The sequence below is a fragment of the Pseudochaenichthys georgianus genome, chromosome 5, assembly GCF_902827115.2.
Source record: "Pseudochaenichthys georgianus chromosome 5, fPseGeo1.2, whole genome shotgun sequence".
Taxonomy (NCBI): domain Eukaryota; kingdom Metazoa; phylum Chordata; class Actinopteri; order Perciformes; family Channichthyidae; genus Pseudochaenichthys; species Pseudochaenichthys georgianus.
Genome location: NC_047507.1, coordinates 11475161 through 11499240, shown reverse-complemented (window position 1 = coordinate 11499240; position 24080 = coordinate 11475161). Strand labels below are relative to the sequence as shown.

The 24080-nt window shown below is 41.4% G+C and overlaps 2 protein-coding genes across 6 annotated transcripts in view; both read right to left on the bottom strand.

Annotated features, from left to right (window-relative positions):
• The window catches only part of cita (citron rho-interacting serine/threonine kinase a), a 65654-nt gene extending 44329 nt beyond the window's left edge, over positions 1 to 21325 (bottom strand). For 2 of the 4 annotated variants that reach the window (XM_034083077.1, XM_034083078.1), the window contains exons 1-20: positions 21167 to 21325; positions 20778 to 20903; positions 20081 to 20222; positions 19335 to 19510; positions 18149 to 18250; positions 15358 to 15500; positions 14938 to 15031; positions 14319 to 14525; positions 14011 to 14164; positions 12617 to 12806; positions 7325 to 7430; positions 6712 to 6855; positions 6433 to 6552; positions 4656 to 4826; positions 3651 to 3704; positions 3506 to 3559; positions 3075 to 3215; positions 2414 to 2542; positions 1164 to 1259; positions 783 to 899 (exon numbers count right to left, since the gene is read on the bottom strand). In XM_034083077.1, the coding sequence (XP_033938968.1) occupies positions 783 to 899; positions 1164 to 1259; positions 2414 to 2542; positions 3075 to 3215; positions 3506 to 3559; positions 3651 to 3704; positions 4656 to 4826; positions 6433 to 6552; positions 6712 to 6855; positions 7325 to 7430; positions 12617 to 12806; positions 14011 to 14164; positions 14319 to 14525; positions 14938 to 15031; positions 15358 to 15500; positions 18149 to 18250; positions 19335 to 19510; positions 20081 to 20222; positions 20778 to 20879 (2442 nt within the window). In that variant the 5' untranslated portion in view covers positions 20880 to 20903; positions 21167 to 21325. The remainder of the gene's footprint in view (positions 1 to 782; positions 900 to 1163; positions 1260 to 2413; positions 2543 to 3074; positions 3216 to 3505; positions 3560 to 3650; positions 3705 to 4655; positions 4827 to 6432; positions 6553 to 6711; positions 6856 to 7324; positions 7431 to 12616; positions 12807 to 14010; positions 14165 to 14318; positions 14526 to 14937; positions 15032 to 15357; positions 15501 to 18148; positions 18251 to 19334; positions 19511 to 20080; positions 20223 to 20777; positions 20904 to 21166) is intronic. The other 2 variants (XM_034083076.1, XM_034083079.2) reach the window with 2 other exon arrangements.
• A 653-nt stretch (positions 21326 to 21978) lies between these two features.
• Positions 21979 to 24080, bottom strand: LOC117447164 (beta-crystallin B3-like). 2 transcript variants are annotated; one of them, XM_034083819.2, is made up of 6 exons: positions 23715 to 24080; positions 23244 to 23325; positions 23010 to 23125; positions 22743 to 22875; positions 22529 to 22671; positions 21979 to 22434 (listed from the first exon to the last, which is right to left on the bottom strand). In XM_034083819.2, the coding sequence occupies exons 2-6, from the start codon at positions 23316 to 23318 to the stop codon at positions 22134 to 22136; spliced, it is 768 nt and encodes a 255-aa protein (XP_033939710.1). In that variant the 5' UTR covers positions 23319 to 23325; positions 23715 to 24080; the 3' UTR covers positions 21979 to 22133. The 2 variants fall into 2 exon arrangements, with proteins under 2 accessions (XP_033939710.1, XP_033939709.1); XM_034083818.2 differs by having other exon boundaries at positions 23244 to 24080.

The window sequence follows — 24080 nt, the reverse complement described above, 5'->3', positions numbered from 1 at the left end:
AGCTTTTGAATCCCAGAATAAAATTGAATTGGACTCGAATAAAATATTAATGAGGGATAATTTCCTTCACCTTTTCAAAACGGCTTTTAATCCGTTATGTTTTAGATATTTTGTGTTGTTTTCAATGGTGTTTTTAAGAATTTGAAGTGTCATGTAGAGCACTCTAGAAATAAAAAGTATTATTATTCATAATGATATTGATGCTGTTCCTACTATTGCAAAAGGAACCGCTAAAGTACTCTTTGGCATTACAAAGTGAAAACAATTGCAAAACTTTTTATTTTAAATCCCACCTCAGCAGAACGTACGGTAAATGCCAAAGAGCAGTGTTTCCCATACATTGATTTAATAAACGTGGGCTGGTGATCGGAAGGTTGCGAGTTCAAATCCCGCCTGGAACCCCACTACTAGTGTGCCCTTGAGTAAGGCACTTAGCCCTCGGTTACTCCAGGGAGAATGTCCCTGTAATTGCTCATTGTAAGTCGCTTTGGAATAAGGCGTCTGCTAAATGCCTAAATTGTAAATTATATTTTTGGGAGAATAAACGCCACAGATCCTCAACTCCGGTGTGTCTCACTCATTAACAACGCAACACGGAGCAACAAGAACGTTGTCTACAGTAGCCATGACCTCACGCATGTATTTCCTTATTTGAGGGGGGGGTGGTGGATGCGTGGGCCACGCGAATAGGTTAAGGGGCCTTTGGCTTTTCTTGCCGGGGGGTTAGGGGGGAAACACTGAAGAGGATATATTTGTTTAAAAAGCCTGTAGTGTTTCCTTACAGCTTTCTGTTCACTGAGCATCTTGCAGTTCTCTCTGGACTCCTCCTGCTGCTGGGCTTTCTGGGCCTCCAGGCTCTCTTTGTCGGCCAGGTCGTCCTTCATCTGAGCCTCCAGAACCTTCATCAGACAGAACCAGCAGAACAATTAAGCACACAAATATCTTTCATTTGCTTTGCATTGAGGCAATGATTAAAACAAATGCTCAAAATGTCATAGTTGTGAATGGGAGCAGTAATTAGTGTGGTGTCAAAAGCACACTGTGAAGCTTTTGACAGCTCCGATTTATATGACTCCACAAGAATGGTTTAAAGTGGCAGGACTGACAAAACACGTCTAGAGATGCAACGTTTCAGGAGCCTGGAGAATATAAATGTGGCCAACCTTGATCTTGTCCTCATAAAGCCTCTCCTTCTGCACCAGTTGGGTTTCCATCCTCTGGGCTGTGGACTGAGCATCCCTCAGGTTCTCCTCCAGCTCCTGGGGGGGGCGGCGTTCAAAACAGGCTCAACAATGGAATCATTCTTCACAGGGCAATTTAAATTCAGCTTTTTTCAAGCAAAAACAACACAATATATTTCTCCCCTTTGTTGAGTTTCATGTCAGGGTTCATACACTTTTTCACCAATGATTTTCAATGACTTCTCCATGACCTTTACCTAATTTTCCATGAACAAAAAAATTACTCTTTCTCAGCGGTACCACTGAAAATGGTTTATTTTAACATGGAACAGGAAAATAAGGTCTATATATGAAACATGTTGTGCCGATCTAAAACAAATCAAATAGTAGGCTTACTAGCTTCTACACGCTAAAGCCACTAAAATCTCTCACCAGCAAAATACCTCGCGTTAAATGCCATTTTACGTTTCATTACTATACGATACAGTATTTATTATCATTATAGTATTACTATTTCGGTGATTAGATAAAATATAAATTATATTTGATGCAACTTTAGTTACATTTCCATTACTTTTCCAAAAAAATATTGTTTTCCATAACTTTTCCAGGGCCTGGAATTAGCATTTTGAATTTCCATGACTTTTCCAGGTTTTTAATGACCGTCAGAACCCTGTATAGTGCAATTACTTTTGGGGGGAATTTTGCCCTATGCGGCCAATTATTACTGAATAAAAACACATCGAATACGATGACCATAAATCAAAAATGAACCAACAAAACAAAATCATCTTAATGTTAATAATGCAATACAAACAACCTATCACAGTGCTGCTTAATGTAGCCTAAAACGCTGGATTTACAAAAGACAAAATGGCAACATCTACTTAACAACAGAGGTATTTTCTTCTATTAATTATACTCTCTTATCAAACACATCAAAATGAAGAGACGTAAAGAAACTTGCATCAAAAAACTGGAACTCCAAAAACCTGCTGGTGCGGTGTCTGCTCATGATGACACGGGTAAAATGATGTGTATGTAAAAAAGTATCCACTCAGGTCTCCTCCAGCAAAGAGCTCTTCAAACAGAAGTGTGTGTGGTGTGTGTGTGCTAAGATAACTGATGAGTAGTAGACTGAGAGAGAGCAAGATGAATGGGGAGGGGGGGGGGGGGGAATTAGGAGTTGGATGGGTCAGAGTATTAGCAGGCCTTATCTGTGGTTCTCTCACCAGGATCTTTTCAGCCATCTGCTGGATCTGCTGGGATTTGGTCTGAATGTCATCTTTCAGCTTATTCTCCCGTCGCTCCACCATCTCCAGCCTCTTGACCTGGTTCTCCAGGGTCTTCCTGCCCTCCTGCTTACACACCAAATAGAATAACATAAGGCCGATCACAAACATTTCTCAAGAGTGACTTTTAAATGACAGAAAACAGTATTTAACCCTCCTGTCGTGATTGTTTCTCCCCCCTTACTTTGGTGTTCCAGGTCAAATTTGACTTAATTGCCCTTAAATCAACACAATAACACCCTTTTAAAGCTGTAAACAATGTCTCAGACTACTGGTTTACATTCATAACTGCAGTGAATATACAAAGAATAGACAATACAAATGTATTCCAAAATTCACATAATCTAGGGTTACCCATTCATTTCCTATGGCGGTCTTTTTTGACCGGGAACACCATCGGTGCTACAAAGTTGACTCAACCAATCAAAATTCAAAGAAAGTGGTGATCAGCAATTGTATATGTTCAAATGTTTACTGTTGAGGATATCATAAGGCCTTGAAATGGGTCAGATTTGACCCGAACGCGACAGGAGGGTTAACAAACAAAGCTGCATTATTCAACACTTTTGCATGATTCAGGATTGTGGGTTCACTCTGGTACCTCCGTCTCTCTGAGGCGGCGTTTTAACGTGTCACTAGAGTCGGTTTTGCCTCGCAGGCGCTCCAGGTCTCGTTCCAGCCGCTCTTTGGCCTGCCGGACGTTCTGCAGCAGCTCCGTGGCTTCTATGTTCGCTTTCACCGCCTGGGGGGGGGGGGGGGGGGGGGGGGTCAGGAGGTCAGACGCTGTTAGTGCATCCCAAGACAAACCTCCTGATATGCTTCAGCAAATCCTACCCTCTGAGACATTGAAAAAATGCTTCTTGGGGGAACAAACAGAAAGCTACAGCAGGCTGCAGAATGGAATATATACTCCTGCTTTACAAAGGGTCAGGAGAAATGACAATCTGAAAGGATGTGTTCCCATCATCTGACTGAAAATCTGAACAACTTGAATATTACATAAGACAGTAAACAAGCCAGCATTGAATTTACCTTGGACAGTTTATCCTGGAGCTCCTGGATGTTCACCTGCTGCTCAGAATTGGTCTGGAAACAAAGCACAGTGAAGTCATTAAAAACATGAACTGTAGCCACAGCTGGGAGCATGGAGATCAATCTGACAAGCCTGATTGGTTACCTTCTCTAGTTTGGAGAGAAGCTCCTCCACGTCAGCTTTGCCCTGCTCTTTAGCCTGAAACGTAATTAGCATACAGTGGAGATCAATAGAGAACAATAATCCATCTGCTGCTCTATAGTGGTTTCTGTGGAAAACGGGCGAGCGCAGCAGCCTTCCTATAGTCCCCAAGAGGCAAGAAGGGAGATGTGATTACTCCAGCAGAGGGCCCCAGGTCAGAGATGTTTTCATTTTTAAGCTAAAATCTGAATATCATATATTTAAGTGTATCTTTGAGACTTCAAAAAACATACTATAATGTCATTTTCAAATAAATATTTGGTAATAAAGTCCATTAGACTGTAAGACTTATGGCGCATTTCCACTGCAGTGGGTAGCTCACTTTAAGTGAGGCATGCAGTGGAAACGCGCCATAAGTGGCCTGCAATTTTTTTTATTTGATAATGCTGGATTGATGGCATCGAGTTTTATATGACACTACAAAACAACCATGAGAGTAAAGTACAGTATCATACGTATGCTTTGTTTGATTGTGTGCTTGCCTAAGGAGCAGAGACAAGGAGAAGACTTGGGACAAAAAGAAAAAACGTAAAATCTTCGTCTTTGTGAGCTGGCACGTTTAAGATTCTAGCTTATTTTCAGTGTCAAACTTTCAAAGCTCTTATTATGTATTTTTCTACATTGTAGTGTACTATACGAATGCTCAGTTGTGACCCCTTGTTATAGGTTCATATAGAATACATTGCTGGCTTATGATATTTATAAATAACTAAATGTAACAGATGTTCCAACCATACAGTCTGAGAAACAAAAGTAGTGTGTACTTTAGATTTGCATCTCAATGATTTGAGTAAAGTTTGTTATCCGTGACCCTTGGCAGGTTTTTCCAACAACCAATTATGATATTCAATTATGTTTCAGAAACTAGATACAAAACATGACCCTCCTAATGTTACTTGATTTACATTTGCATTACATGAGGTATAAACATGTGTGTGTGAAACATACCTTCTGGATCCTCTGCTGGTACTCCACAGCTTTCCTCTTGAGGTCCTCACTTGTTTGCCGGGAGTCTCTGAGTTCAGATTCGTAGAGGTCGCTGCGGCGCCGGGCGGCGGAGAGGTCCTCCTCCAGCTGCCGGATGGTGACCTGCATCTCCTCCAGCTGAGCATGGTACTCCTGCACACACACACACACACACACACACACACACACACACACACACACACACACACACACACACACACACACACACACACACACACACACACACACACACACACACACACACACACACACACACACACACACACACACACACACACACACACACACACACACACCACACACACACACACACACACACACACACACACACACACACACACACACACACACACACACACACACCACACACACACACACACACACACACACACACACACACACACACACACACACACACACACACACACACACACACACACACACACACACACACACACACACACACACAATGTGGAAGACAAAGCCATCCACAAACCGACTGTAAACATTAACACGTCTTACTGTATACCTCTTATAAAACACAATGTTGTGTGCAGAACAGGACTGCTGATTGAAATGTGACACCCCTATAATAAATGTTTTGAAACCTGCCCAAAGACTTCAGGCTGTGATCACACTCATTCGCTGCAACCTTGAACCAAGTCAGTTGGCATCTTAGTGAGAAGGTTTTTTATTTTACAAAGAAAAACTTGTCAAGTATTAAGCCGTGACATTTTCAAAAATGAATTGATAGAAAACGATTGAACTCAGCATTGTTCTAGCACATACCAACGACAAGCTAGTTTATTCTGTGTGTTTTTCTTACATAAATGTTCTTCATAAAAACAGTGAGCAGGTTTTTATGTGTACGTTTTGACAAAATACAACAGCAGAGGGAGTTTGTTTAGAACGGAGCAGCTGAGCTTAGTAAGAGCAACACATCCTGCCAATGGCACCCAGATACAGATACACTTTAAGATCTGCTGACACGGTTTCATTGTGCAGTGATCTATAGGAACCGCAGTGCACTAAAGCAATGTCCATTTATCACCAAAAGTGTCAAAATCACAGGTAACAACTCAATGATTACAACTTTAAAAACTGCAGTTGGCAACTCTGCACTAAATCAAAATAACGGTTTCTTCTTCAAAAGTGTTTGCAGAGAAAAGATGTTGGTAAACGCATAGCTTTGTGATGTGTAACTTAATGTATACCAGAAGACACTGCAGTAAGATACCCCAGGCCACTCCAATGGGTCTCTCAGAGGGGTTTTTCAATTGTAATTTGAGTCCTAAATGTTGATTAAAACATGTTCAATACTGTGTGTGGTTCCACTGGGAGGAGGCTGAGCGAATCTCTTGAGTAGTGATCAAAGTCTTCTGCAACTGTGTAGCTTGCAGGCATGCAGTTCTGCAGGAAAGACCTTTATGGAGGTGGTGAGGACGAGGGAGTCCTCAGAGGGGAAGCCCCTCCTGCAACAGGGACACACTGAGAAGAGTCTAGTCTCACTGCTACTCCTCTATCAGCTAAAGCAGCGTGAAGAAGACACTGCGGAAAGCAGAAGAGTGTTCTCAAATAATATGAAGGCGTTTTGGATGAAGGAGGAAATATTTCTTCCAGTTTGCTTTTCTTTAGCTTAAATACCTTGAAGTGTTACAAAAAAAATGTTAAAATGCACCACACCATTATCGTGATGAGAGGGAGGAGACGGCGCATCTCTTGAATGAAAATGACATACTTGCTCTTTGATTTCCTGCAGCTTGTTGCTCTGTTCGCGGATGTCGTGCAGCAGCTGCAAGGCCTTGTCATCCTCTCTGGAGACCTCCACACGCGCCTCCTCCAAGCTCCGCTTCAGGCTCTGCAAACACACATGTGCCACCACATAAACTCAAGGATGCCATTTGGACAAATCAATACAGATTGCTGTTGAGGAGCGGAGGACATGGACACCCAATGTCTGCATGTTTAAACATTTATTCAAATTCTGCACACAGACGCAGTTGTTATGATGACTCACACTGCACTCAGTGATGTAGGTGGCGAGGTCTTGCTCCAGGATGCCCCTTTGAGTCTCGGAGGCCTTGAGCTCCACATCCTTCTGGTGGAGCACTGACTCCAGGTCAGTCATTTTACGCTGAAACCTGGAGATCTCCTGATCCATCTGTATCCATCGGAGAACAGCACAGTTACCATTTCATTGAAACTCTAAAGGTCGACAACTTAAAGCGGTTTTGCTCAAATTCAAAGCTAAAGATGACTAGATCACCAACGCAATGCTTCAAATGGGTTTGTAATGTTGTACACAACATGAATAAGTTGGCATGTTGCAGCAGCACCAGAAGCCTGTTGATCTGTGTTCAGCCAGTTAGCCAGGATAAACATCTGACGTCTGGTTATGAAACCTAATCTAATAATTAAGTATAAATAAGTCCTACAATATGGAAACATAGATAGATTACATGTCTCCGTTTACAGTCTGCAAACAGTGGACTTACTTAGTCATTTCTGTCTTGGTTGATGAAGCTGATTTTACATTTAAAAATACGAATGACTCATTTGTCATTGAGGCTTGTGATGAATGACTAAAACATGTATACAAGAGGACAAAATGGCGAGAAGTACGTCCTCACATTGTGACATTTGTCTTGAGTATCTTGTAATTCTTTGCTTTTAAGATGTAGCTTCTTTTCCATAGAGTTGGTCTTGGCAGGAGAGTTGAGGCCTGCAGACACTGACCTGAGAACAACAACAACAACAACATGTATACATGTTTAGAACTAATCTAAACAAACACAAATACTATCTGCTACAGCTTCGTAGCACTTAAAACATGAAGTGTGTGTTAGCCGCTTGACAGTGATTTCATTGCAGAACATTCATTAACAGATCCTTCAGGACTCAGACTCCCGAGAGGGGTTTTAAAATCTCTCTTTACTTTCCTTGACGAAAAAGGATTTAAGAGAAAGGAAAATGGAAACAACAGGGCTTGGGAGCAGTGGTCGCGTTAAAAAGGACTGACAACGTCAGTCTAACGCCACCACTGTTTGGGAGACAGAAACGAGGCGATATTTGCGCCCATTTTCGCTACAATGAGGAGAAAAAAAGCGAATGCATTGCTTTATCCGAAGGGAAGCAGTGTGGCCATAACACTGGTAAAACACCACAAACCTGACCAGACACTCTCTGCAGTCTGCAAAGCTGCACTCTTCATCATTCAACCTGTGGTGTTCATCAAATAAAGACATAATCTTATTGTGAAATAAGTTTGACTAAAATGACAAATTATTGGTTTTGGCTAAACTAGTTTGACTGAAATGTTCTTTATAATCTGATGACTAAAAAAGACTCAAATGTCAACAGTTTTTTTCATTAACAAAAAATAAACTAAAAATAGTTAAGTTGTCTTTGACTAAAATGCTCAGACTTTTAGTCGACTAAAACTAGACTAAATAAAAACAGGATGAAGGTGACTAAATATGACTAAAACCATTTAACAAAGGACTAAGACTAAATACATGAAAAAAATGAACACTATTTGATATACATCATTACATTGATTAAATGCTCAATAATCCAATATCATTGATGCAAAGTGAAAACATTGATACATACATCATCTTTAAGATTCGCCAATAGGTCTTTTTTTTCCTTTTTCATTTAAATGCCTGGAAGAACCCACTTAAAAAAATGCCAAATCCTATTTTGAGAGTTGATTTAAATATAACCGATTGTGATTTCCTCACCTAAGATATCGTCTGGATTGCTTCCCTAATTATATTGAATTATATTGTTTTTCAAATAATTGATATATCCTTTTGTGATGAAACGTGGGATTTACACCGCTGGTAGAGAGAGCATTCATTATATCACACATTCTCACATCAGCTAACCAGAATGAGGATAAGTGAAAGCCTCATCATGTTCCAGGGAGCCTGAATTGTGTCTGGAATTAGCTCGCTGAAACGCAGACACAACACCCACTCATCATAAATGAGCAGACACAGAGCATGAAAATAAGCATTGACTATAGCTGTCTTTAGCAGACGATTAATAACACCTAGTCGGAACACAAAGAGTTACTGAAATCAATTAGGAGGATAACATTCAGAGTGTTTTTGAAGTGAGGAAGGGCAGAGTATAATCCATTCATTGTTCAAAACAGACTGCATAAACAAAAACAACCACAGAGTAGACCTGGGATTAATTTAGTTTTCCCAACAAAATAATGTGACTGTAGGAGCTGGAGTGTGTCCATTGCACTTGTTTTCCTTGGTTATGTAAGACGATTTTTTTGTACATTCTTTTGGAATAATTTGCAGCTCACATTCAATGTTCACCCTTCCCTTGGCCACAGAAAAGAGAAACTCTGAATAGAAGTCCTCTAAATAAATGAATGGGTCTGTATGAATGAGTTCAGAAATACAGCAAGGCGATCTTTAATAAAGTTGACTCAGACTGAGTCACAGCGTTAAAAATAATCACGAAGCAAGAACTGCTCCGTTCGCCTCTCTGCATCGACGATCATCCCCCTGACACACACACACACACACACACACACACACACACACACACACACACACACACACACACACACACACACACACACACACACACACACACACACACACACACACACACACACACACACACACACACACACACACACACACACACACACACACACACACACACACACACACACACACACACACACACACACACACACACACACACACACACCATTAATGTGGAAGACAAAGCCATCCACAAACCGACTGTAAACATTAAGATTTGCGGTAAAGTTTCACCAACCATATCACGTCTTACTGCATACCTCTTATAAAATACAATGTGTGCAGAACAGGACTGCTGATTGAAATGTGACACCCCTATAATAAATGTTTTGAAACCTGCCCAAAGACTTCAGGCTGTGATCACACTCACACTCGTCTGTTTCACAGGAATATAGATTAAATGAGGAGGCGTACTTCAGCATATTGAATCTGTTGCAAATTAAAAATTGATGTAAGGCATCAGAATTCATAAAGTTCTTCAGTGCTTAGTTGCAGCGTCTTGGGGGGCTACTGTATGGATAATATGACAATTCAAACGTCCGCAGCGGGGCGATTTCTGCATGTTTATTCATTTGTTCCTGCGTAAAACAGCCATGATGAATTGAAACTGTTGATGAAGATGGAGGGATTTCTTCTTCACCTTCAACTGAAGCTCCTGCTTCTTGTCACGTATGCTTTACATTTGGAACTAATAACGTTTGCAAGAAGCATGGGTAATATTTCTACTGTTCTTAAGATTTTGTAGGCAAAACAGGAAATAATTGTTTTGACAAGGGAGAAAATGCCGGCGGAGGAATATGTTCGCTGTCATGTCTATGTACTGTGGAGGCAACAAATAAGGAGCCAGTGCGGACTGCATTATTGAAGAGATTCAAAGAGAGACTTAGGGAAAGTGTGCAAGTTAAAGGCGTTGAAGCATTTATTGGGTAAACAAAAATAATACAAACAGAACACATACATTCACACAGGCATGCACGTTGAAGGAAATGAACACACATGACCAATTTAAACAAGCAGGGTGGCAAATGGAGTCATTTGTGTAGAAAGTGGAAAGCACTAACTGTAATTACATCTAGCATTACTAATAACTAACACAGAAAAAACAATGTTTAAGAATTCAATAATGAACAGACGGAGCACAAAACATGCAGGTTTTTTAGTTCACCTCAAGGGGCCATTTAAAATAAGACTAGATAAGATATACTTTATTGATCCCAATTTTGGATATGTATTAATGGCTTTCTATTCTCCGCCTCTTGGTGGCCAGGTGACGTGCATGCTCTCATGCCACTCAATAGCTACATTCCTTGTTCTCTAAGTTTGTGCTGCAAACTAGCGAAGTTTTGAACGATGAAAATGGTCAGCCCAAATATGAATGCAGAGGACGTTTTGAACGAGGATACAAGTTATTCAAGGCCAGAATATACGGGCGAAATTGAGCGGAGAGTGGCCCAAGGCTGCAGTTTTGCAAACGGATATGGCTGGCAGGAAGCCTACAGGCGTCAGGAACTCGTTCACAAACCTCCTGGAACATGTAGGCAGCGTCAGCACGGCTCCACAAGCAGGAGAAATCGGCTTTTTCACTTCAATGTAGCACGCAGTGGGGAATGCATTGCTTCAATTGACTCCATTTACCATTAACACTGATTGAACATCCACATAAATGGTGGCACATTGATTACAAAAATAACAGTTTTTGTTCAAAATTAGATTGACTATCTAAGACTGAAACATGTTCTAGCATCGATATTTCCGATTTAATTATGCCTTTTGCTTTTCAATTAAATGACTAAATGGACTCAGCAATTCCCATTTTCCTTCTTCCAAAAAGGGACATTTGGGCTCAACAGTGGTGCCAGAGAATAATTGAGAGAGCCATTAAGAACATGAGGAATGTCATCAGCAGATTTTTGTAAATATGGCGTTAGAGAGATACAAAAAAACAAGTATGTTTGCCACTGAAATGATAAGGAAACATCCTCTGGGGACAATGAATATCCACATCATGGCCATCTGGCAGTAACCATGAATGGCAATCTGGTTGTCAAGATGTCCTGCTCGGGACCTAATGAGCCTAAAAGCCACCTTTCAAGGACTTTGACACTAAATCCAAGATAGCTTCTTATACATTTTGTTGTTTAGTTTGACTAATGAGGAGTCAGACAGACAAGTTCACACAGAATGAAAAAAAGAATAGCGGGAACTCCTATTAGCCTGGCTCTTGGTTTATTTCTTTTTCCTTTTTGGCATTGTAATGAAGAATGTGTACATGCATATGCATGCACCCCCACACCAACACACACACACATTTGACACATTTCTCTGAGCTCTGAGTTCCTCCTAATTAAATGCAGCAAAGCAAACGACTGGCTCCAGTCAAAACCCATGAACAGATGACTGATGGTGTAACAGCAAGGGACAGCGACATTAGAAGAGGGAGAAAATAAGAGGAGGAGATGAGACGGGTAAAGATGGGGGTGGGGACTGGAAAAAAAAAAAAACATCACGGTAGTAACCATAGAAATAGATACTCTCCCCCGATCTGGGATCTCATCCTTTTCCTTGTCTCATCTGCTCATGCTTTTTATTTCCTTTCTGTTGCTGCTGCTGTCTTGATCCGCAGTCTCCAGGACCATTAACCTGCTAGAGCACTGCCATGGGGGCTACAGCAATGAAACCCACCCTCTTGCGTTATTATCAGAGGTTAAGAAGCCAAACACCATTAGGGATAATTGAAGTCCCAAACCCATGCTATAAAAGTCAGGAGCCCATTATGCTGCACAGTAACGGAGAAAGCTCAATAACAGCAGCGAGGAGGGTGGGAGTGTGCCGACGTCTGGGGTTCCACCTCTCAGCAAACCTCATTGACACACTCAGCCGCATACCAATCAGTGCCGATGGCGAGATAAAGCCAGCTCCTCGGGTCCTCTCAATTGATGTATGTATGTATTGGAACAACTATGTGCACTCACAAAGCACAAAAACAGGAATCAGATACGGAGCACAGCGGAGAAAAAGGGGGTTCCCCCCCTCCCTCATTCCTGGTCTGACACAGCATATGGCCAAACCCTTTTTGGCCCCAACGGGCACAATACTAATGATGGGGACACAACACCGACTGCACAGGGCACCACACTAGATGACCTGACACAAGGCTACCTGGAATTTGGAGCCGTGGTAATGAGGGGTCTATTGGCAGAGCAGCAGCCAAATGTAGCGTGGGGTCTTTAACCAACAAAGGTGTGTTAGAGAGGTGTATGCAGGGGGTCTCTGCGTGACTACAGGAAAAAAGGGGGGTCGTCTTTGGAAAATAAGCCAAACAATGCCCAGTAAACATGTAGCACTTACTCAGTTTTGGCCAATGTTGTCAACGCTCTGCTGAAGAACCAGCCTAGAAAGGGCAGATCCTGGCCCTGGAAGCCCGCTGGCAGAGCTCCTTGCTGGGCTGCTGAGGCTGGCCGGGGGGCTGCCTGCTCCGGCTCCTCAAAATTAGAGGTGTCATCTTCAGCATGCAACGCAGGAACGAAAGGCGGGAGAACTGCAGGAGAAAGGGATTGAGTGAGAGAGGGCAAGAAAAAAAGGAAGTAGCGACAAACAGAGCGGTAAAAAAAATGTTTACAAAATAAATAAAACACAACAAGGAGAAAGGGAAGAGAAAGGAAGGGAGGAGGAACGGAGCAGAGCTGTGGAGCCTAGAGTGCGGTAAGTCGCGCGTTGCTGCACATGCTGCCTCTCTGAGCCTCCCTCCCTCCCTCCTTCTCCTCTCTCTCTCTCATTCACACATGCTCACTCACTCTCCCTCACTGCAGCAGAGCAAGCTAATCAGCTGGACCCGAGCTGAAGCATAGAGCTCTCTCTCCCAATTCTAGAAAAACTAAGTATTTTAATGAATGCAATCTTTTTTATATGCAATACTCTTTGGCTTTTTATATTTATTACTTAAAGGCAATACATTAAGACAATTTGATTTTTTTTTTTATGAATAAATCTCCTGATCGACACACGGGCAGAAAAAGCTCCTGCATTCAAAAACACTGCGTGCTAAAAACCCTGAAGATTTTCAACAAACAACTTCATTAACATTCAGTGTTGATATGAATATAAACAGCTCGTAGGGAAGGACTGCCATAGCAATGTTTGATAATGGCTACAAAATAAGACATGAGGTGTCTGCACATCAAAAATAAACATCATCTCCCATGCAGCTACACGTGTGACCGTGCCTCACTCAAAGGGTGAATGGTATGGATCGGTTTTCCCACGGCTGGTGAGGTGAAAATGTGAAACTCTGTCATTCGGTGCACATGTGATGGCGACAATGACGTTCAACAAACGCACATATATTTACGCCACAGTCTGCTGTGTCGCTAGCACTAAAGACGTGTGCTGTGTCGCTAGCACTAAAGACGTGTGCTGCGTCTGTTGAGAAGCAGATGCGTTGCAGATCTTGACTGTCTGCCTGGCTTCTTGTCTCTGCCTCCCTCCCTAATCTCCTCAGGAAAGAGCTGGCCTACTGCCAACGGCACACAGAATCTCATTATTTTACTACCGAAAACCCCACTGGCCACGCAGTCGCTGTTTGTTGCAACCCCACGCATACAGCACACTTATGTGTATTATAAACAACATTAATATCTGACATCTAGTCGTAAATCATCTCTCCAGTAACGTGGATACAGCAACACCAAGCATTTTCACAGGAAAGAAAGAAGAACACTCTCAAGGGAGAGGAATCTCCTCACCTTGTCGTAAGTGGTTCCAGTCAACACTGGAGAAGAAAGAGTGACAGCGGAGTCCCTGGAAAGCCAGTCTCTGTTTGGATCCACAAAGCAAGCTCTGCAGCAGGTCCACAAAGTGCTTACTGGCCCGAGGCTCCTCTGGAAACTTAAGGGAACGCTGGGGGCAAACCATAAGGACAGAGATTCAGAACATGATGCAGATATGACTTCAGTTCAATCAGACTGCAGTACGATGGGAACGGTTAATAGACAGCAAGCTGTTTCAGGTCAGATAGTGACGATGTCAGCAGCACCGGTTGAGATGAGAGTACCTGGAAGTTGACGATGTTTTGGATTGTCTTGGCAGAAGAGCCCCCAGAAAAAGGCGACCTGGTGTAGATCATCTCATACGCTATGACCCCGAGGGACCACCAGTCACACTCGACTCCATAGGTGCTGTTAGAGCCGCCATTCATGGATGCCAGGACCTCCGGGGAGATGAAGTCCTGGTTCCCAACATTCACTGTGGGAGTATCAACCTGTAAACAGATCAATAACACACAATGATATCACTGCTAAGCACACTGAAGTCATAAACAATAAGAGATGGTAGTGTATTCTTACTTATGCAGTAAGGAAGAACATTTGATTGCATTGGATCTATGACGGAGTACCAACTGCTAAAGGCTGGCAGAGTGCCGTTTGATTTAGTGCAACTACAAGACGAGAAGATGTACATTACATAACAAAAAGACCCCTTCTTTCAAATTTGGGAACATCTACTTGAAATGTGTAGAGTCCTGTGATATTATTATTGTACCCTCTGGTGTTAAGTGTATGAATCAATCTCTCTTTGGATTTCATAAGGCATCCATTTTTTACTTGTGTAATTGCGTAAGAAACAAATAAATACACTGTCGGTACATCGAGCAAACTCTGTAATCTACTTACGGTTTTGTTAGCATTGAGCCTGGCAGCTGATCCAAAGTCTGCCAGCTTAATGTGACCGGTCCGATCGATGAGAACGTTCTCCGGTTTGACGTCTCTGCCAAGTGGATAGTTAAGAAGGGGTTTGATAGAGAGCTGTTTGTTGCCCGAGTACGGTAATATGTTTGCCGCTCTGACGATAATGGAATACATTTGTAAACTTCAGCAATGTTGTTGTATTACATAACGTCATACCGAGTGCTTCAGGTTAAATTACATCGCTACATTGTTCATGTCCTGTTAATGTTTGCCTGAATTATGTGTTCCAGTAAAACAAAAGGCAAACCAAGAATGACATTTAGCAAGGATCTAAGAGTATTTCTATTGTGATGGTGTTGGACAAAGGCCTAACACGGGATCATTGAGAGGTTGCTGGGGTTTTACCTGTGGACGTAGCCCAGCTGGTGGACGGCGTGAATGGCTTCTACCAGCTCAGCCAAATAGAACTGAGCCATGGACTCATCAAACTGATCTTCGTATCGGTTAAGCAGGGCCATCAGGTCACCGCCTGGCAAATACTCCATCGCCTGAAGACACGTGTGTGCAGTCAGAAGCTGGCAGTATAAAACAATGGCTGGCAATTTGAATGAAAGTGTTAGTTCGATGAGATGAAGAATGAACAGCTATTACACGCTGTTGAAACATTTATGAATGCCTTTAAATAGGTCTATATTTAGAAAGAAAACAAAGCAACAGTGTAGGTCTACATGCGTTTGAGCTCACATCAAAGCCCTATCAGTTTAAGCTTATACGCCCGTTCTATGCATTATAGATTCAGTTATGTAACAGGAAGTAGTACTAAAGATTGCAGATATATCTGAGATGCGGCAGTCTTCCATATCTGAAATATTTGCAACCTCCTTGTGCATCTCTAATCACAGTTTGTTAACACTCAAAAGCAACATGCCACAACCAAAAACTCATTAAGCATCTTTAATTAAAGTTTGGAAACACAAATCCACGTGGTTGTGTTTGACTCAAGTCCTCTGTTGTGCCGTGTGCACCCTGAGACGAAGAGCCACCGGTCTGGCTGATTTAAGCTATATGGTGGTGGCAGCCATACAGCCACAACAAGCGAGAGCTCCTGGTGCATGAATGGTCGGCGAGTCTGAATGAAGGGGGGCATTCTCCAGTGTTACCTAGCAACAGGGAGACTGGGTGCCTCTCTGACACACGGATAAAGATGGATGCTTTGTATTTCCCTCCATGCTCAGTTAGGGAGCAGGGTAAGACAGGAGGGGGAGGAAAGGAGAGAGAAAGGAGAAATGCAGGGGGCATGACGGAAAGGTATAAGGAGAGGGCGAGAATGGAAAACAAAAGGGCAGTCTACAGTGGGAGGCTTGGCGAGCCAGGAAAGGGTTGTTTTCCTGCACCATAAGCCAGTGTTACAGGTCATTAGAGAAACTATGGATCCTCTGTGAGGTTAACAGCCGTCACGATGCTTACACTGGACAGGCTTTCTGAGCTTCACCGCTGAACATCAGACTGATAGGGGGATATAACATTATGGCAAGAATCCCCCGTTTCCTTAACCAGAGTCAAAGGAGAAGATCCTATTTCTTTATATTTAAGCAAATGAATCCACCGGTGTTTAAGTGGAACACAAAGGCTGTTAGCTCCGCTTGATTTATGTGTTTTTCTCTCTTTTATCCGCAGTTATAGTGTCTGGGATGGGACATTATGATTGTTGTTATTAAGTTACGATTTCGAACAACAACACTAAAGACTGCGGGTCCTTAGAGGTCCTGTCCAGTGGAATTGCCGGCATTGAATAATGTCGTTAATCTGAAGAAAGCCCTGGTGACTCTTAGCTTCACTGGTGGCTCGCCTGCAGGCTAACAAAATAACACAACACGACTTTGAAGTTGCTGCAACATGACTTTTCCCTGTGCTTGCTTCAAAGCATTTATTTGAGATACAAGAAGTTCCTTTCAGTGCTCACTTCAAGTCCCTTCCTGTAGCAGCTCATGCACTATTCTGACTGATCTCAACTGTTGTATTAGTCACATTCTAGAAAGCACAGCTGTGGAGGAAAATGGTAATATGACACATTCTAATAAAGTTTTCATGTTCATTGCCTTATATAACATTTTGTTTTTTTCTGCTCTTTGCATGAAACACATACAAGAATTAAAGACATTACAGTTGTAGTAGCAGGTCAAGTTTATATATTGGAGGTAATATTTGAGTGGGTAATTAGGTTGTTGAATGGTGGATTTGACCTTTTAATGAGATCGGACCTTTTCTGTTTCTACTTTGTGAGTTAAGCAAAGTAACACTTCCTGACAATTTCTCTTTTCGCCTAACTGTGGTTTTAATGCAAAATAATAATATTTCTGAAAGTGATAAGATTTAGAGTCAATATGTTGAAAACGCATTTAGAAGTTGACTTTGAAATATGTTACTCTTTGTGTAGAGACATAGAAAACAAGACCATGAATGGTGTACGATAAACACTTTGAATATAACGTGGTTGGTGCTAGGGCCGCTCGATTATGGCAAAAATCATAATCTCGATTATTTGGGTCAATAATTGATATCACGATTATTAAAAACGATTATCCATTTACTTTGAAAACATCCATTTATTGAAAAAGAAAATGTGAACAGTATGTTTTTAACAGTTGATTACCCTGAACTTTAAGTATAATTCAACTGAAAAACCAATAAAAAAAAATATATAAAAAAAAAAAATCATTTTATTTTGATTATGTTGTTTTCATAATCGTTGCAAGCCAAAATCGCAATTGCGATTAAAATACGATGAGTTGAGCAGCCCTAGTTGGTGCCCTAATCATTTGTGTAATTTGAGTAACTTCTTTACCATTCTAATCCCACAGTTCAGAAAGAAAACACAACGCTCTGAAGTTAAAACACCCTCTCTTGTAAACAGTGGCAGTGGCATCACATTTGTTCAGTTAGTATACTACAGTTACTAACTGAAGTACCATCAGACCCATATTGCAAGTAGGACCCTGGGTATTAAAATGTATAATCCACCCACAAAGCACTGCATAATGTTTGCCATTGGCTTGGCATGTTTATGACACAATGACTCCCCTTTGGTCTATGGCCGTTTGCAAAAGACCCCAAAGCCTTGTTCTGATAAGCAGAAGTGTATGTAAAGGAACCAGTTCAATTCATCCTCGGAGAAGAAAACAATCAGCAGTCTCACCAGGTAGACCCGTTCTGTATCCTGGAAGGCGTACAGAAGCTGTGGGATCCAGGGACTGCTGTTCAGAGCCAAGACCCTCCGCTCCTCCTCGTGAAAAACCACCTGAGAAGAATGAAAAAGGCATGACATCAGTATATAAATGCAACAGCAGTGCGACACAGTGTTTGTCACCCACATTAACTCATCTGTCTAAAACACTGAGAAGCTACTATCAGTAAAGCTCCAATGGGGTTTCAATGTTGTTATTCTATTAAACCATAGGGAACATTAAAGTATATTTCAATGCACTCTTTGTCGACTATCTTCATTTCATGTTGCTCATAGCCAAAGTGGGATATAATTGTGTCAACGATTATGCAAAGTAGGCCCAGGTGGCGTGAACAAAGCAGTTCATGTTCATACAAGTTGTTCATTGTATTGCTCATGTTAGGCTCTTCCTGTCGGAGCTCATGTACTATTCTGACTCAAATCTATTCTATTAGTCACATGCCAGAGAGCACAGCTGTGGGATAAAGTGCCCACAAGTTTTATTCAACCCTACAACCCCCTCCAGTGGCACTTTTTCAGAATGCAATGTTTTTGGAACAACAACAAAAACACAATGATTGCGTGAAGGATATTGCAAACATTAAAAAAAACAAGATTTCCATAAACTGTTTCGAGTCTTACAGATACAGCTTTGTACGTGCTTTTCTTTTCAATTTAAATGTACATTATTTATTCATGTTTATTTGGTGATTATCAACTGCATGTTGGTAATGGGATGTTAAACCCTAAATGATTTAGTTCATTTCAAAACCAATGTCATGGTTAAATGAAATAAGTCTAAAATCATTGACCTTTAAAAACATGTGCAGAAACTGAGCTGTTGTTGATAATGGTTAAAAAACAATGCTCAGGCATATCAGGCTTCTGAATTTAGTAACAGCAGGAAAAGCACAGCTGTTAGTAACAACATTTACAATGGCGGTGTGTCCCAGTCATCCATCTCTTATCTTATGTTTAATACTCAGATAAATGTGCTAAATTCCTACTGTGACATATGAAACTGTAATCGGTATAAGAAGGCCTCTAATGTTGTAACACCAAATCATTAATTGAAAAAAAAAAAAATGCTAAAGTTGATATTCGATATACTTCCTACTGGTTGACTCTACTGTAGTAATCTATTAAAGCAGTCACTTACATTTTCTTGAGTGCGTAAAACGGCCTTCTCCATGACCTTCAGTGCACAAACATTCCCAGTTGCCTTCTCTCGGACCACTTGGACTTCAGCGAAGTGACCACGGCCCACCACTGCACACACTTCAAAGTCAGCAGGACCAGGCTGCATGTCCCGCAGCTCGGAGACCACTTCAGAAACTGATTCACAAACACACCGACAGCCTTTAATTCTTTGTTTCTGGGAAATTAAGTGACACACATTTTTAAGATTTTGAAATGTAAACTTTACAAAAATGTGTTCTATTGTGATACACAGTGACATACACATTATACTTCTATTGGTATGACATAAATGATGTCATTCTGGTATTGAAAATAACAAACCAATGTTGGTATAATGGTCTTTATTTCCCAATTGTGAATATTCAAACTAGAAAACAGAAACAAAATGAAAGAATAAGGGCTGAACAATTATCAGATTATCAGAAGTGTAATAATGAAATTGGAGAAGTAGCAATATTTGTGATAATAATGTACCAAAAATCACCATTATTAGTACTAAATAATAAATATTTTTTCCTGACTGTTGAGCCCAAATCAATAATATAGTCTTCAAAAACAAAAGCTCCAAAAACATAAATAGGAATGTTTAAAAGCTGACCCAATCAAATCAACTGACACCTTTCAGACTTTCCACTAATAAGATGGACAACACAAATAGACAACAAAACAAATAATATCATGCACGTATGTAAAGGGTATGCTTACACTTTTTGACAAAGTTTGCCACATGATGTATCTTCATAAGCTCTGGGGACATGCACTCCTGGTAGAGAAGCAGCAGAGCCTCCAGAAACTCCTCCCGACCTAAAGTGCCTCCTCCCTGCGGCCCACACAGGCGGACTCGGCCCTGCAGCACACAGACACAGGATCAGCTGCTGACAGTTACTGCGGCTGGTTTTAAGACGTACAACATAGATTATATTTACTTTATTGACCCCAATGTGGGAAACAAATGTAAAATAATCAAATGTAAAAAATATATAATTAAACAGAACTAAAAAGTTAAATATAGACATATTGACAGTGGAAAATATATTCTGTAAAATATACACAATGCATGAGCAATTACAGCTAACAAAATAAACATGTAGGATATTATTTACATTAGGTGTGCATGACACAGCATATTACATTAAGTATAAATGTAAAAGGTACAGTGTGAAGACACTACATACAGATGGAAGAATAATGTTTTTTTTAAGGAAAGCTATCAAAGAGTAACTATGAGTTCTCTGCTAGCCAGAGGTGATTTGTTGTTGGCAGGAATGACTTCCTGAATCTGTCTGGAGCTGAATGAGACTGTTTGAGAAGGAGCTCCACTGTCTGTGCAGCTGCTGGCGGAGAAGGTGGCTGCTCGTCTACAGTTATGGCATCAGGACATCAACGATATACACAACTTTACCTGAAATAATTGGTTGAGCCTGGAGCTGCGGCTGGTGATGGGGTCCGCAGAGGACATCATCGTTGTCAGGCTTCCTTGACTCGCGTATTTGAACTTCAACATTGTTTCTTAACAACAACAGACAACCTATGCGAATGACACACAGATAGTAAAAAGAAGTAAGTACTCAAATGAAACGCGTTGACTAATAAAATGTATCTATGACGGAGGACGAAGGTTTTAGAAAAGCTAAGAAAATAACTGTCAACAAAGCGACCCTTTAGCATGCTAAGTTAACGTTAGCTAGCTTTTGCTAACTTTGCTATCAAACAAGAACGTTGACGCGACACGTAGAAGTGTCCTTCAGTTACTTTTCAAGAGACCAAAGTGTACGGGAGGACGTTACTCACCAGACTGCCATGCAGGTTATTATACTTTAGTCCTAAATATACACTGAAGCATTGACATGCTAAAGAGCACACTGTTTTCCTCTCTTCTAACGTTGTTTCCGGTCGACTTTCAAATTTTGCGCGTTTGCCGCCCACCTCGCGAGCCTGGTGAATGGAGGTGACGTTTGATTGGATCACTGGTGTTTTGAGGGCGGGACAAGCTGTTGTTTAACCAATGACTGCTTTTTCAGCCCTGTCATTGATTTTCCAGACAACAAAAGAGATTCATGAATATTAGAGAGTACATTGACGGTAAAAATGTAACCTATGACTCGTAGTATGTTATAATAATAGGTTACATACATATCATTTGACAGGTGCTTTACTTTATATCTAGCAGGACTATTTGTTGGGATACTTGTCACTAATTTTAAAAGGGTAACATAATCCTGTCATTTAGCAATGTCTAAATTGACAAAGTTGTCATTTTGAACTGATTACATTACATGCCCATCGCTTTTAGGTCAGGTCAATATTGTACTTTTCCTAATTTTATAGTGCCAAATTACATTTAACAGACAAATGGGAACTTAAAAGATGTGTATCAATATTTGATTTCTACTGTCCCAAAATTTACCTAAACAATAGCCCATTTAACCACCCCAGACATTTAAATATGGTTTCCCAGTGCTGCTCCTAATGCTTCATAGACATGCAATTTTAACAATACTGTGAATAAAAGAACACCTCTCTAGAATTATTTATGTTTAATAAATAACTTGCAAAAATGATCAGAAAGCCAAAATCAGGGCCAAACCTTTATTTCCAACAAATTAACATGTTTCATTATTGTCAGTTACAGTTTTCCAAAATTGCATGGTGATATATATATTCTCTAGAGTCTAGACTAACAGGGGGCGTAGTATAGAGAGACTGGGGACTGGCCAGCTGCCTTTAGCCCGGCCCGGTGGTGCAGGAGGTGATGGTGTTAAGGTTGGGGTTGAGTTTGGGATTTAGGGTTGGGAGCAGGGTTAGGATTGGGAGTGGGGTTCGGTTTGGGAGTGGGGTTTGGATTGGGGTTAGGGGTTGGATTGGGGGCAGGGGCGGGATTGGGAGGTGTAGGGGTGGTGGCAATATAGCACCCTCTCTTGTGCCACTGCATGTCCCGCACACGTCGGACGGACTGGATCTGAGGTGCATTGGCTCCCCAATCGTTCCAGTGCTTGAAATCTCCATGCTCAAACACATACTGGGGCCCTCTGTAGCCTGGGTACATGTATCCCACCCACCTTCATGGGAAGAGAAAGAGTAGTGTTTTACTTTTCCTTACAAATAAAACAAATATATAATATGATATTTACCACTGAAAAGGTTACAGCTTACGTTCCATTGATTGCCTTTGCACTGGCCACACGGTCCTGGAAACCATATGCCCAAATACTGGGGACGTCATCATCAACAATCTCCATCATTCTACCTTCAAACACTGCATTCTCAAACAGGTGCAGCTTATGATCTGCACTGTCCTGTAGATAAAAAAAACAATAGGTTTATCATGTCTGAGAGGATCTGTGAATATTACACTTATTATACTGACCACTTTCAGAAGCTTGAATGAGCTCAGGCTGTAGCTGTTCAGACAGTTGGTCCAGGTGCTCCAACGGGGATATTCTCCTTTCTCCAGCACAAACTGCTCTCCTGTAAAACCTGGACGCTCATATCCCACCCATCTGAAGGTAAAGAGAAAATGCATTACATCAAAATGCTAAAATAATAATGCCAAGCAAGAAAAACAGCTAGAAAACTGGATGCAGATGCAATAAATATTGTATGAAAGTCAATAAAGTGAAACTAGATTACTCACGGTCCAGACTCCACGATGATTGAGCCGACCTTCTGTATCTTCTCCATTACATCTTTACATTCTGAAGACAACTCCACCTTCTTTCCCCGAAAGTTCTCAAACTCAAAAACTTCCAACTGCAAAACAGGTGGAGAGTCGGGTGAATGTGGTCTCCAACAAAGTCCAAGTCAAGGTATTTCTGACAGATCTCAAATGGACACATATAATAATTTGTAGACGTGATTATTGAGTTACCTTATATGTGGCTCCGGCCCCTCCTTGGCCCTTTTCTGCTGGCAGCTGGTCTGGGGTTCCCTGCTTGTCGGTCATTTTGTCTCTAAAGAACAGCAACAACATTATTTAATCCTATGAGCGCCAACATCGGATTGATTTTTACTCTTGGGATGTTTTAGCTGTACTTTTTTGGGGTATATACAGTTAATTGCACCAACAACAATTATCAAACTTTGATGCATCACAGGAAAGGCTTCAAGCTGTTTTTGTTATCAGAGCTACTTGCATTGATAGTTCACAAATCTACCTTTGCAGACCTTTTACTTGTTTATTTAACGTAATCCTATTGTGTCCATTATCTGTAAGAAATCAAATCACATCAAAAGTGCACGCACAAACTGCTTCTTACGAAGCAAGCAGATAGAAGAAGGGACAGGGACACAGGATAACAAGAAAAGCCTAAAAGAGAGGGAATATCTTAATTTGCTTTACCTGGATTGCTTGTGCTTCTCTGCACCACGTATTTCCTCTTTGTTTTCTTTCTTTCCTGTCTGTCTCAGTGTGAGGGTGTTTGTGGGTGTAGAGGCCTGGCGAGCGTTCTGTGGAGGCCAGTGGGGGTATTTATGGTTTATTTATGGCCACAGCAGCAAAAAGCCTGTTGATGCAGCAAGTCTGTCGCACCCATTGTGTCCATCACACTGCTTCTCAATAGGCTTGCCCCTCTGCCCCTGGCACACTGGCAAACGCTGCCATCCTGCCCATGATCCTACAGCGGGTACACTGCTGGCCAAGAGAATGAACAGAGATCAGTCTCACTCAGCAGTATTGGCCCCACACAGCTCTTGCAATGATATCTTC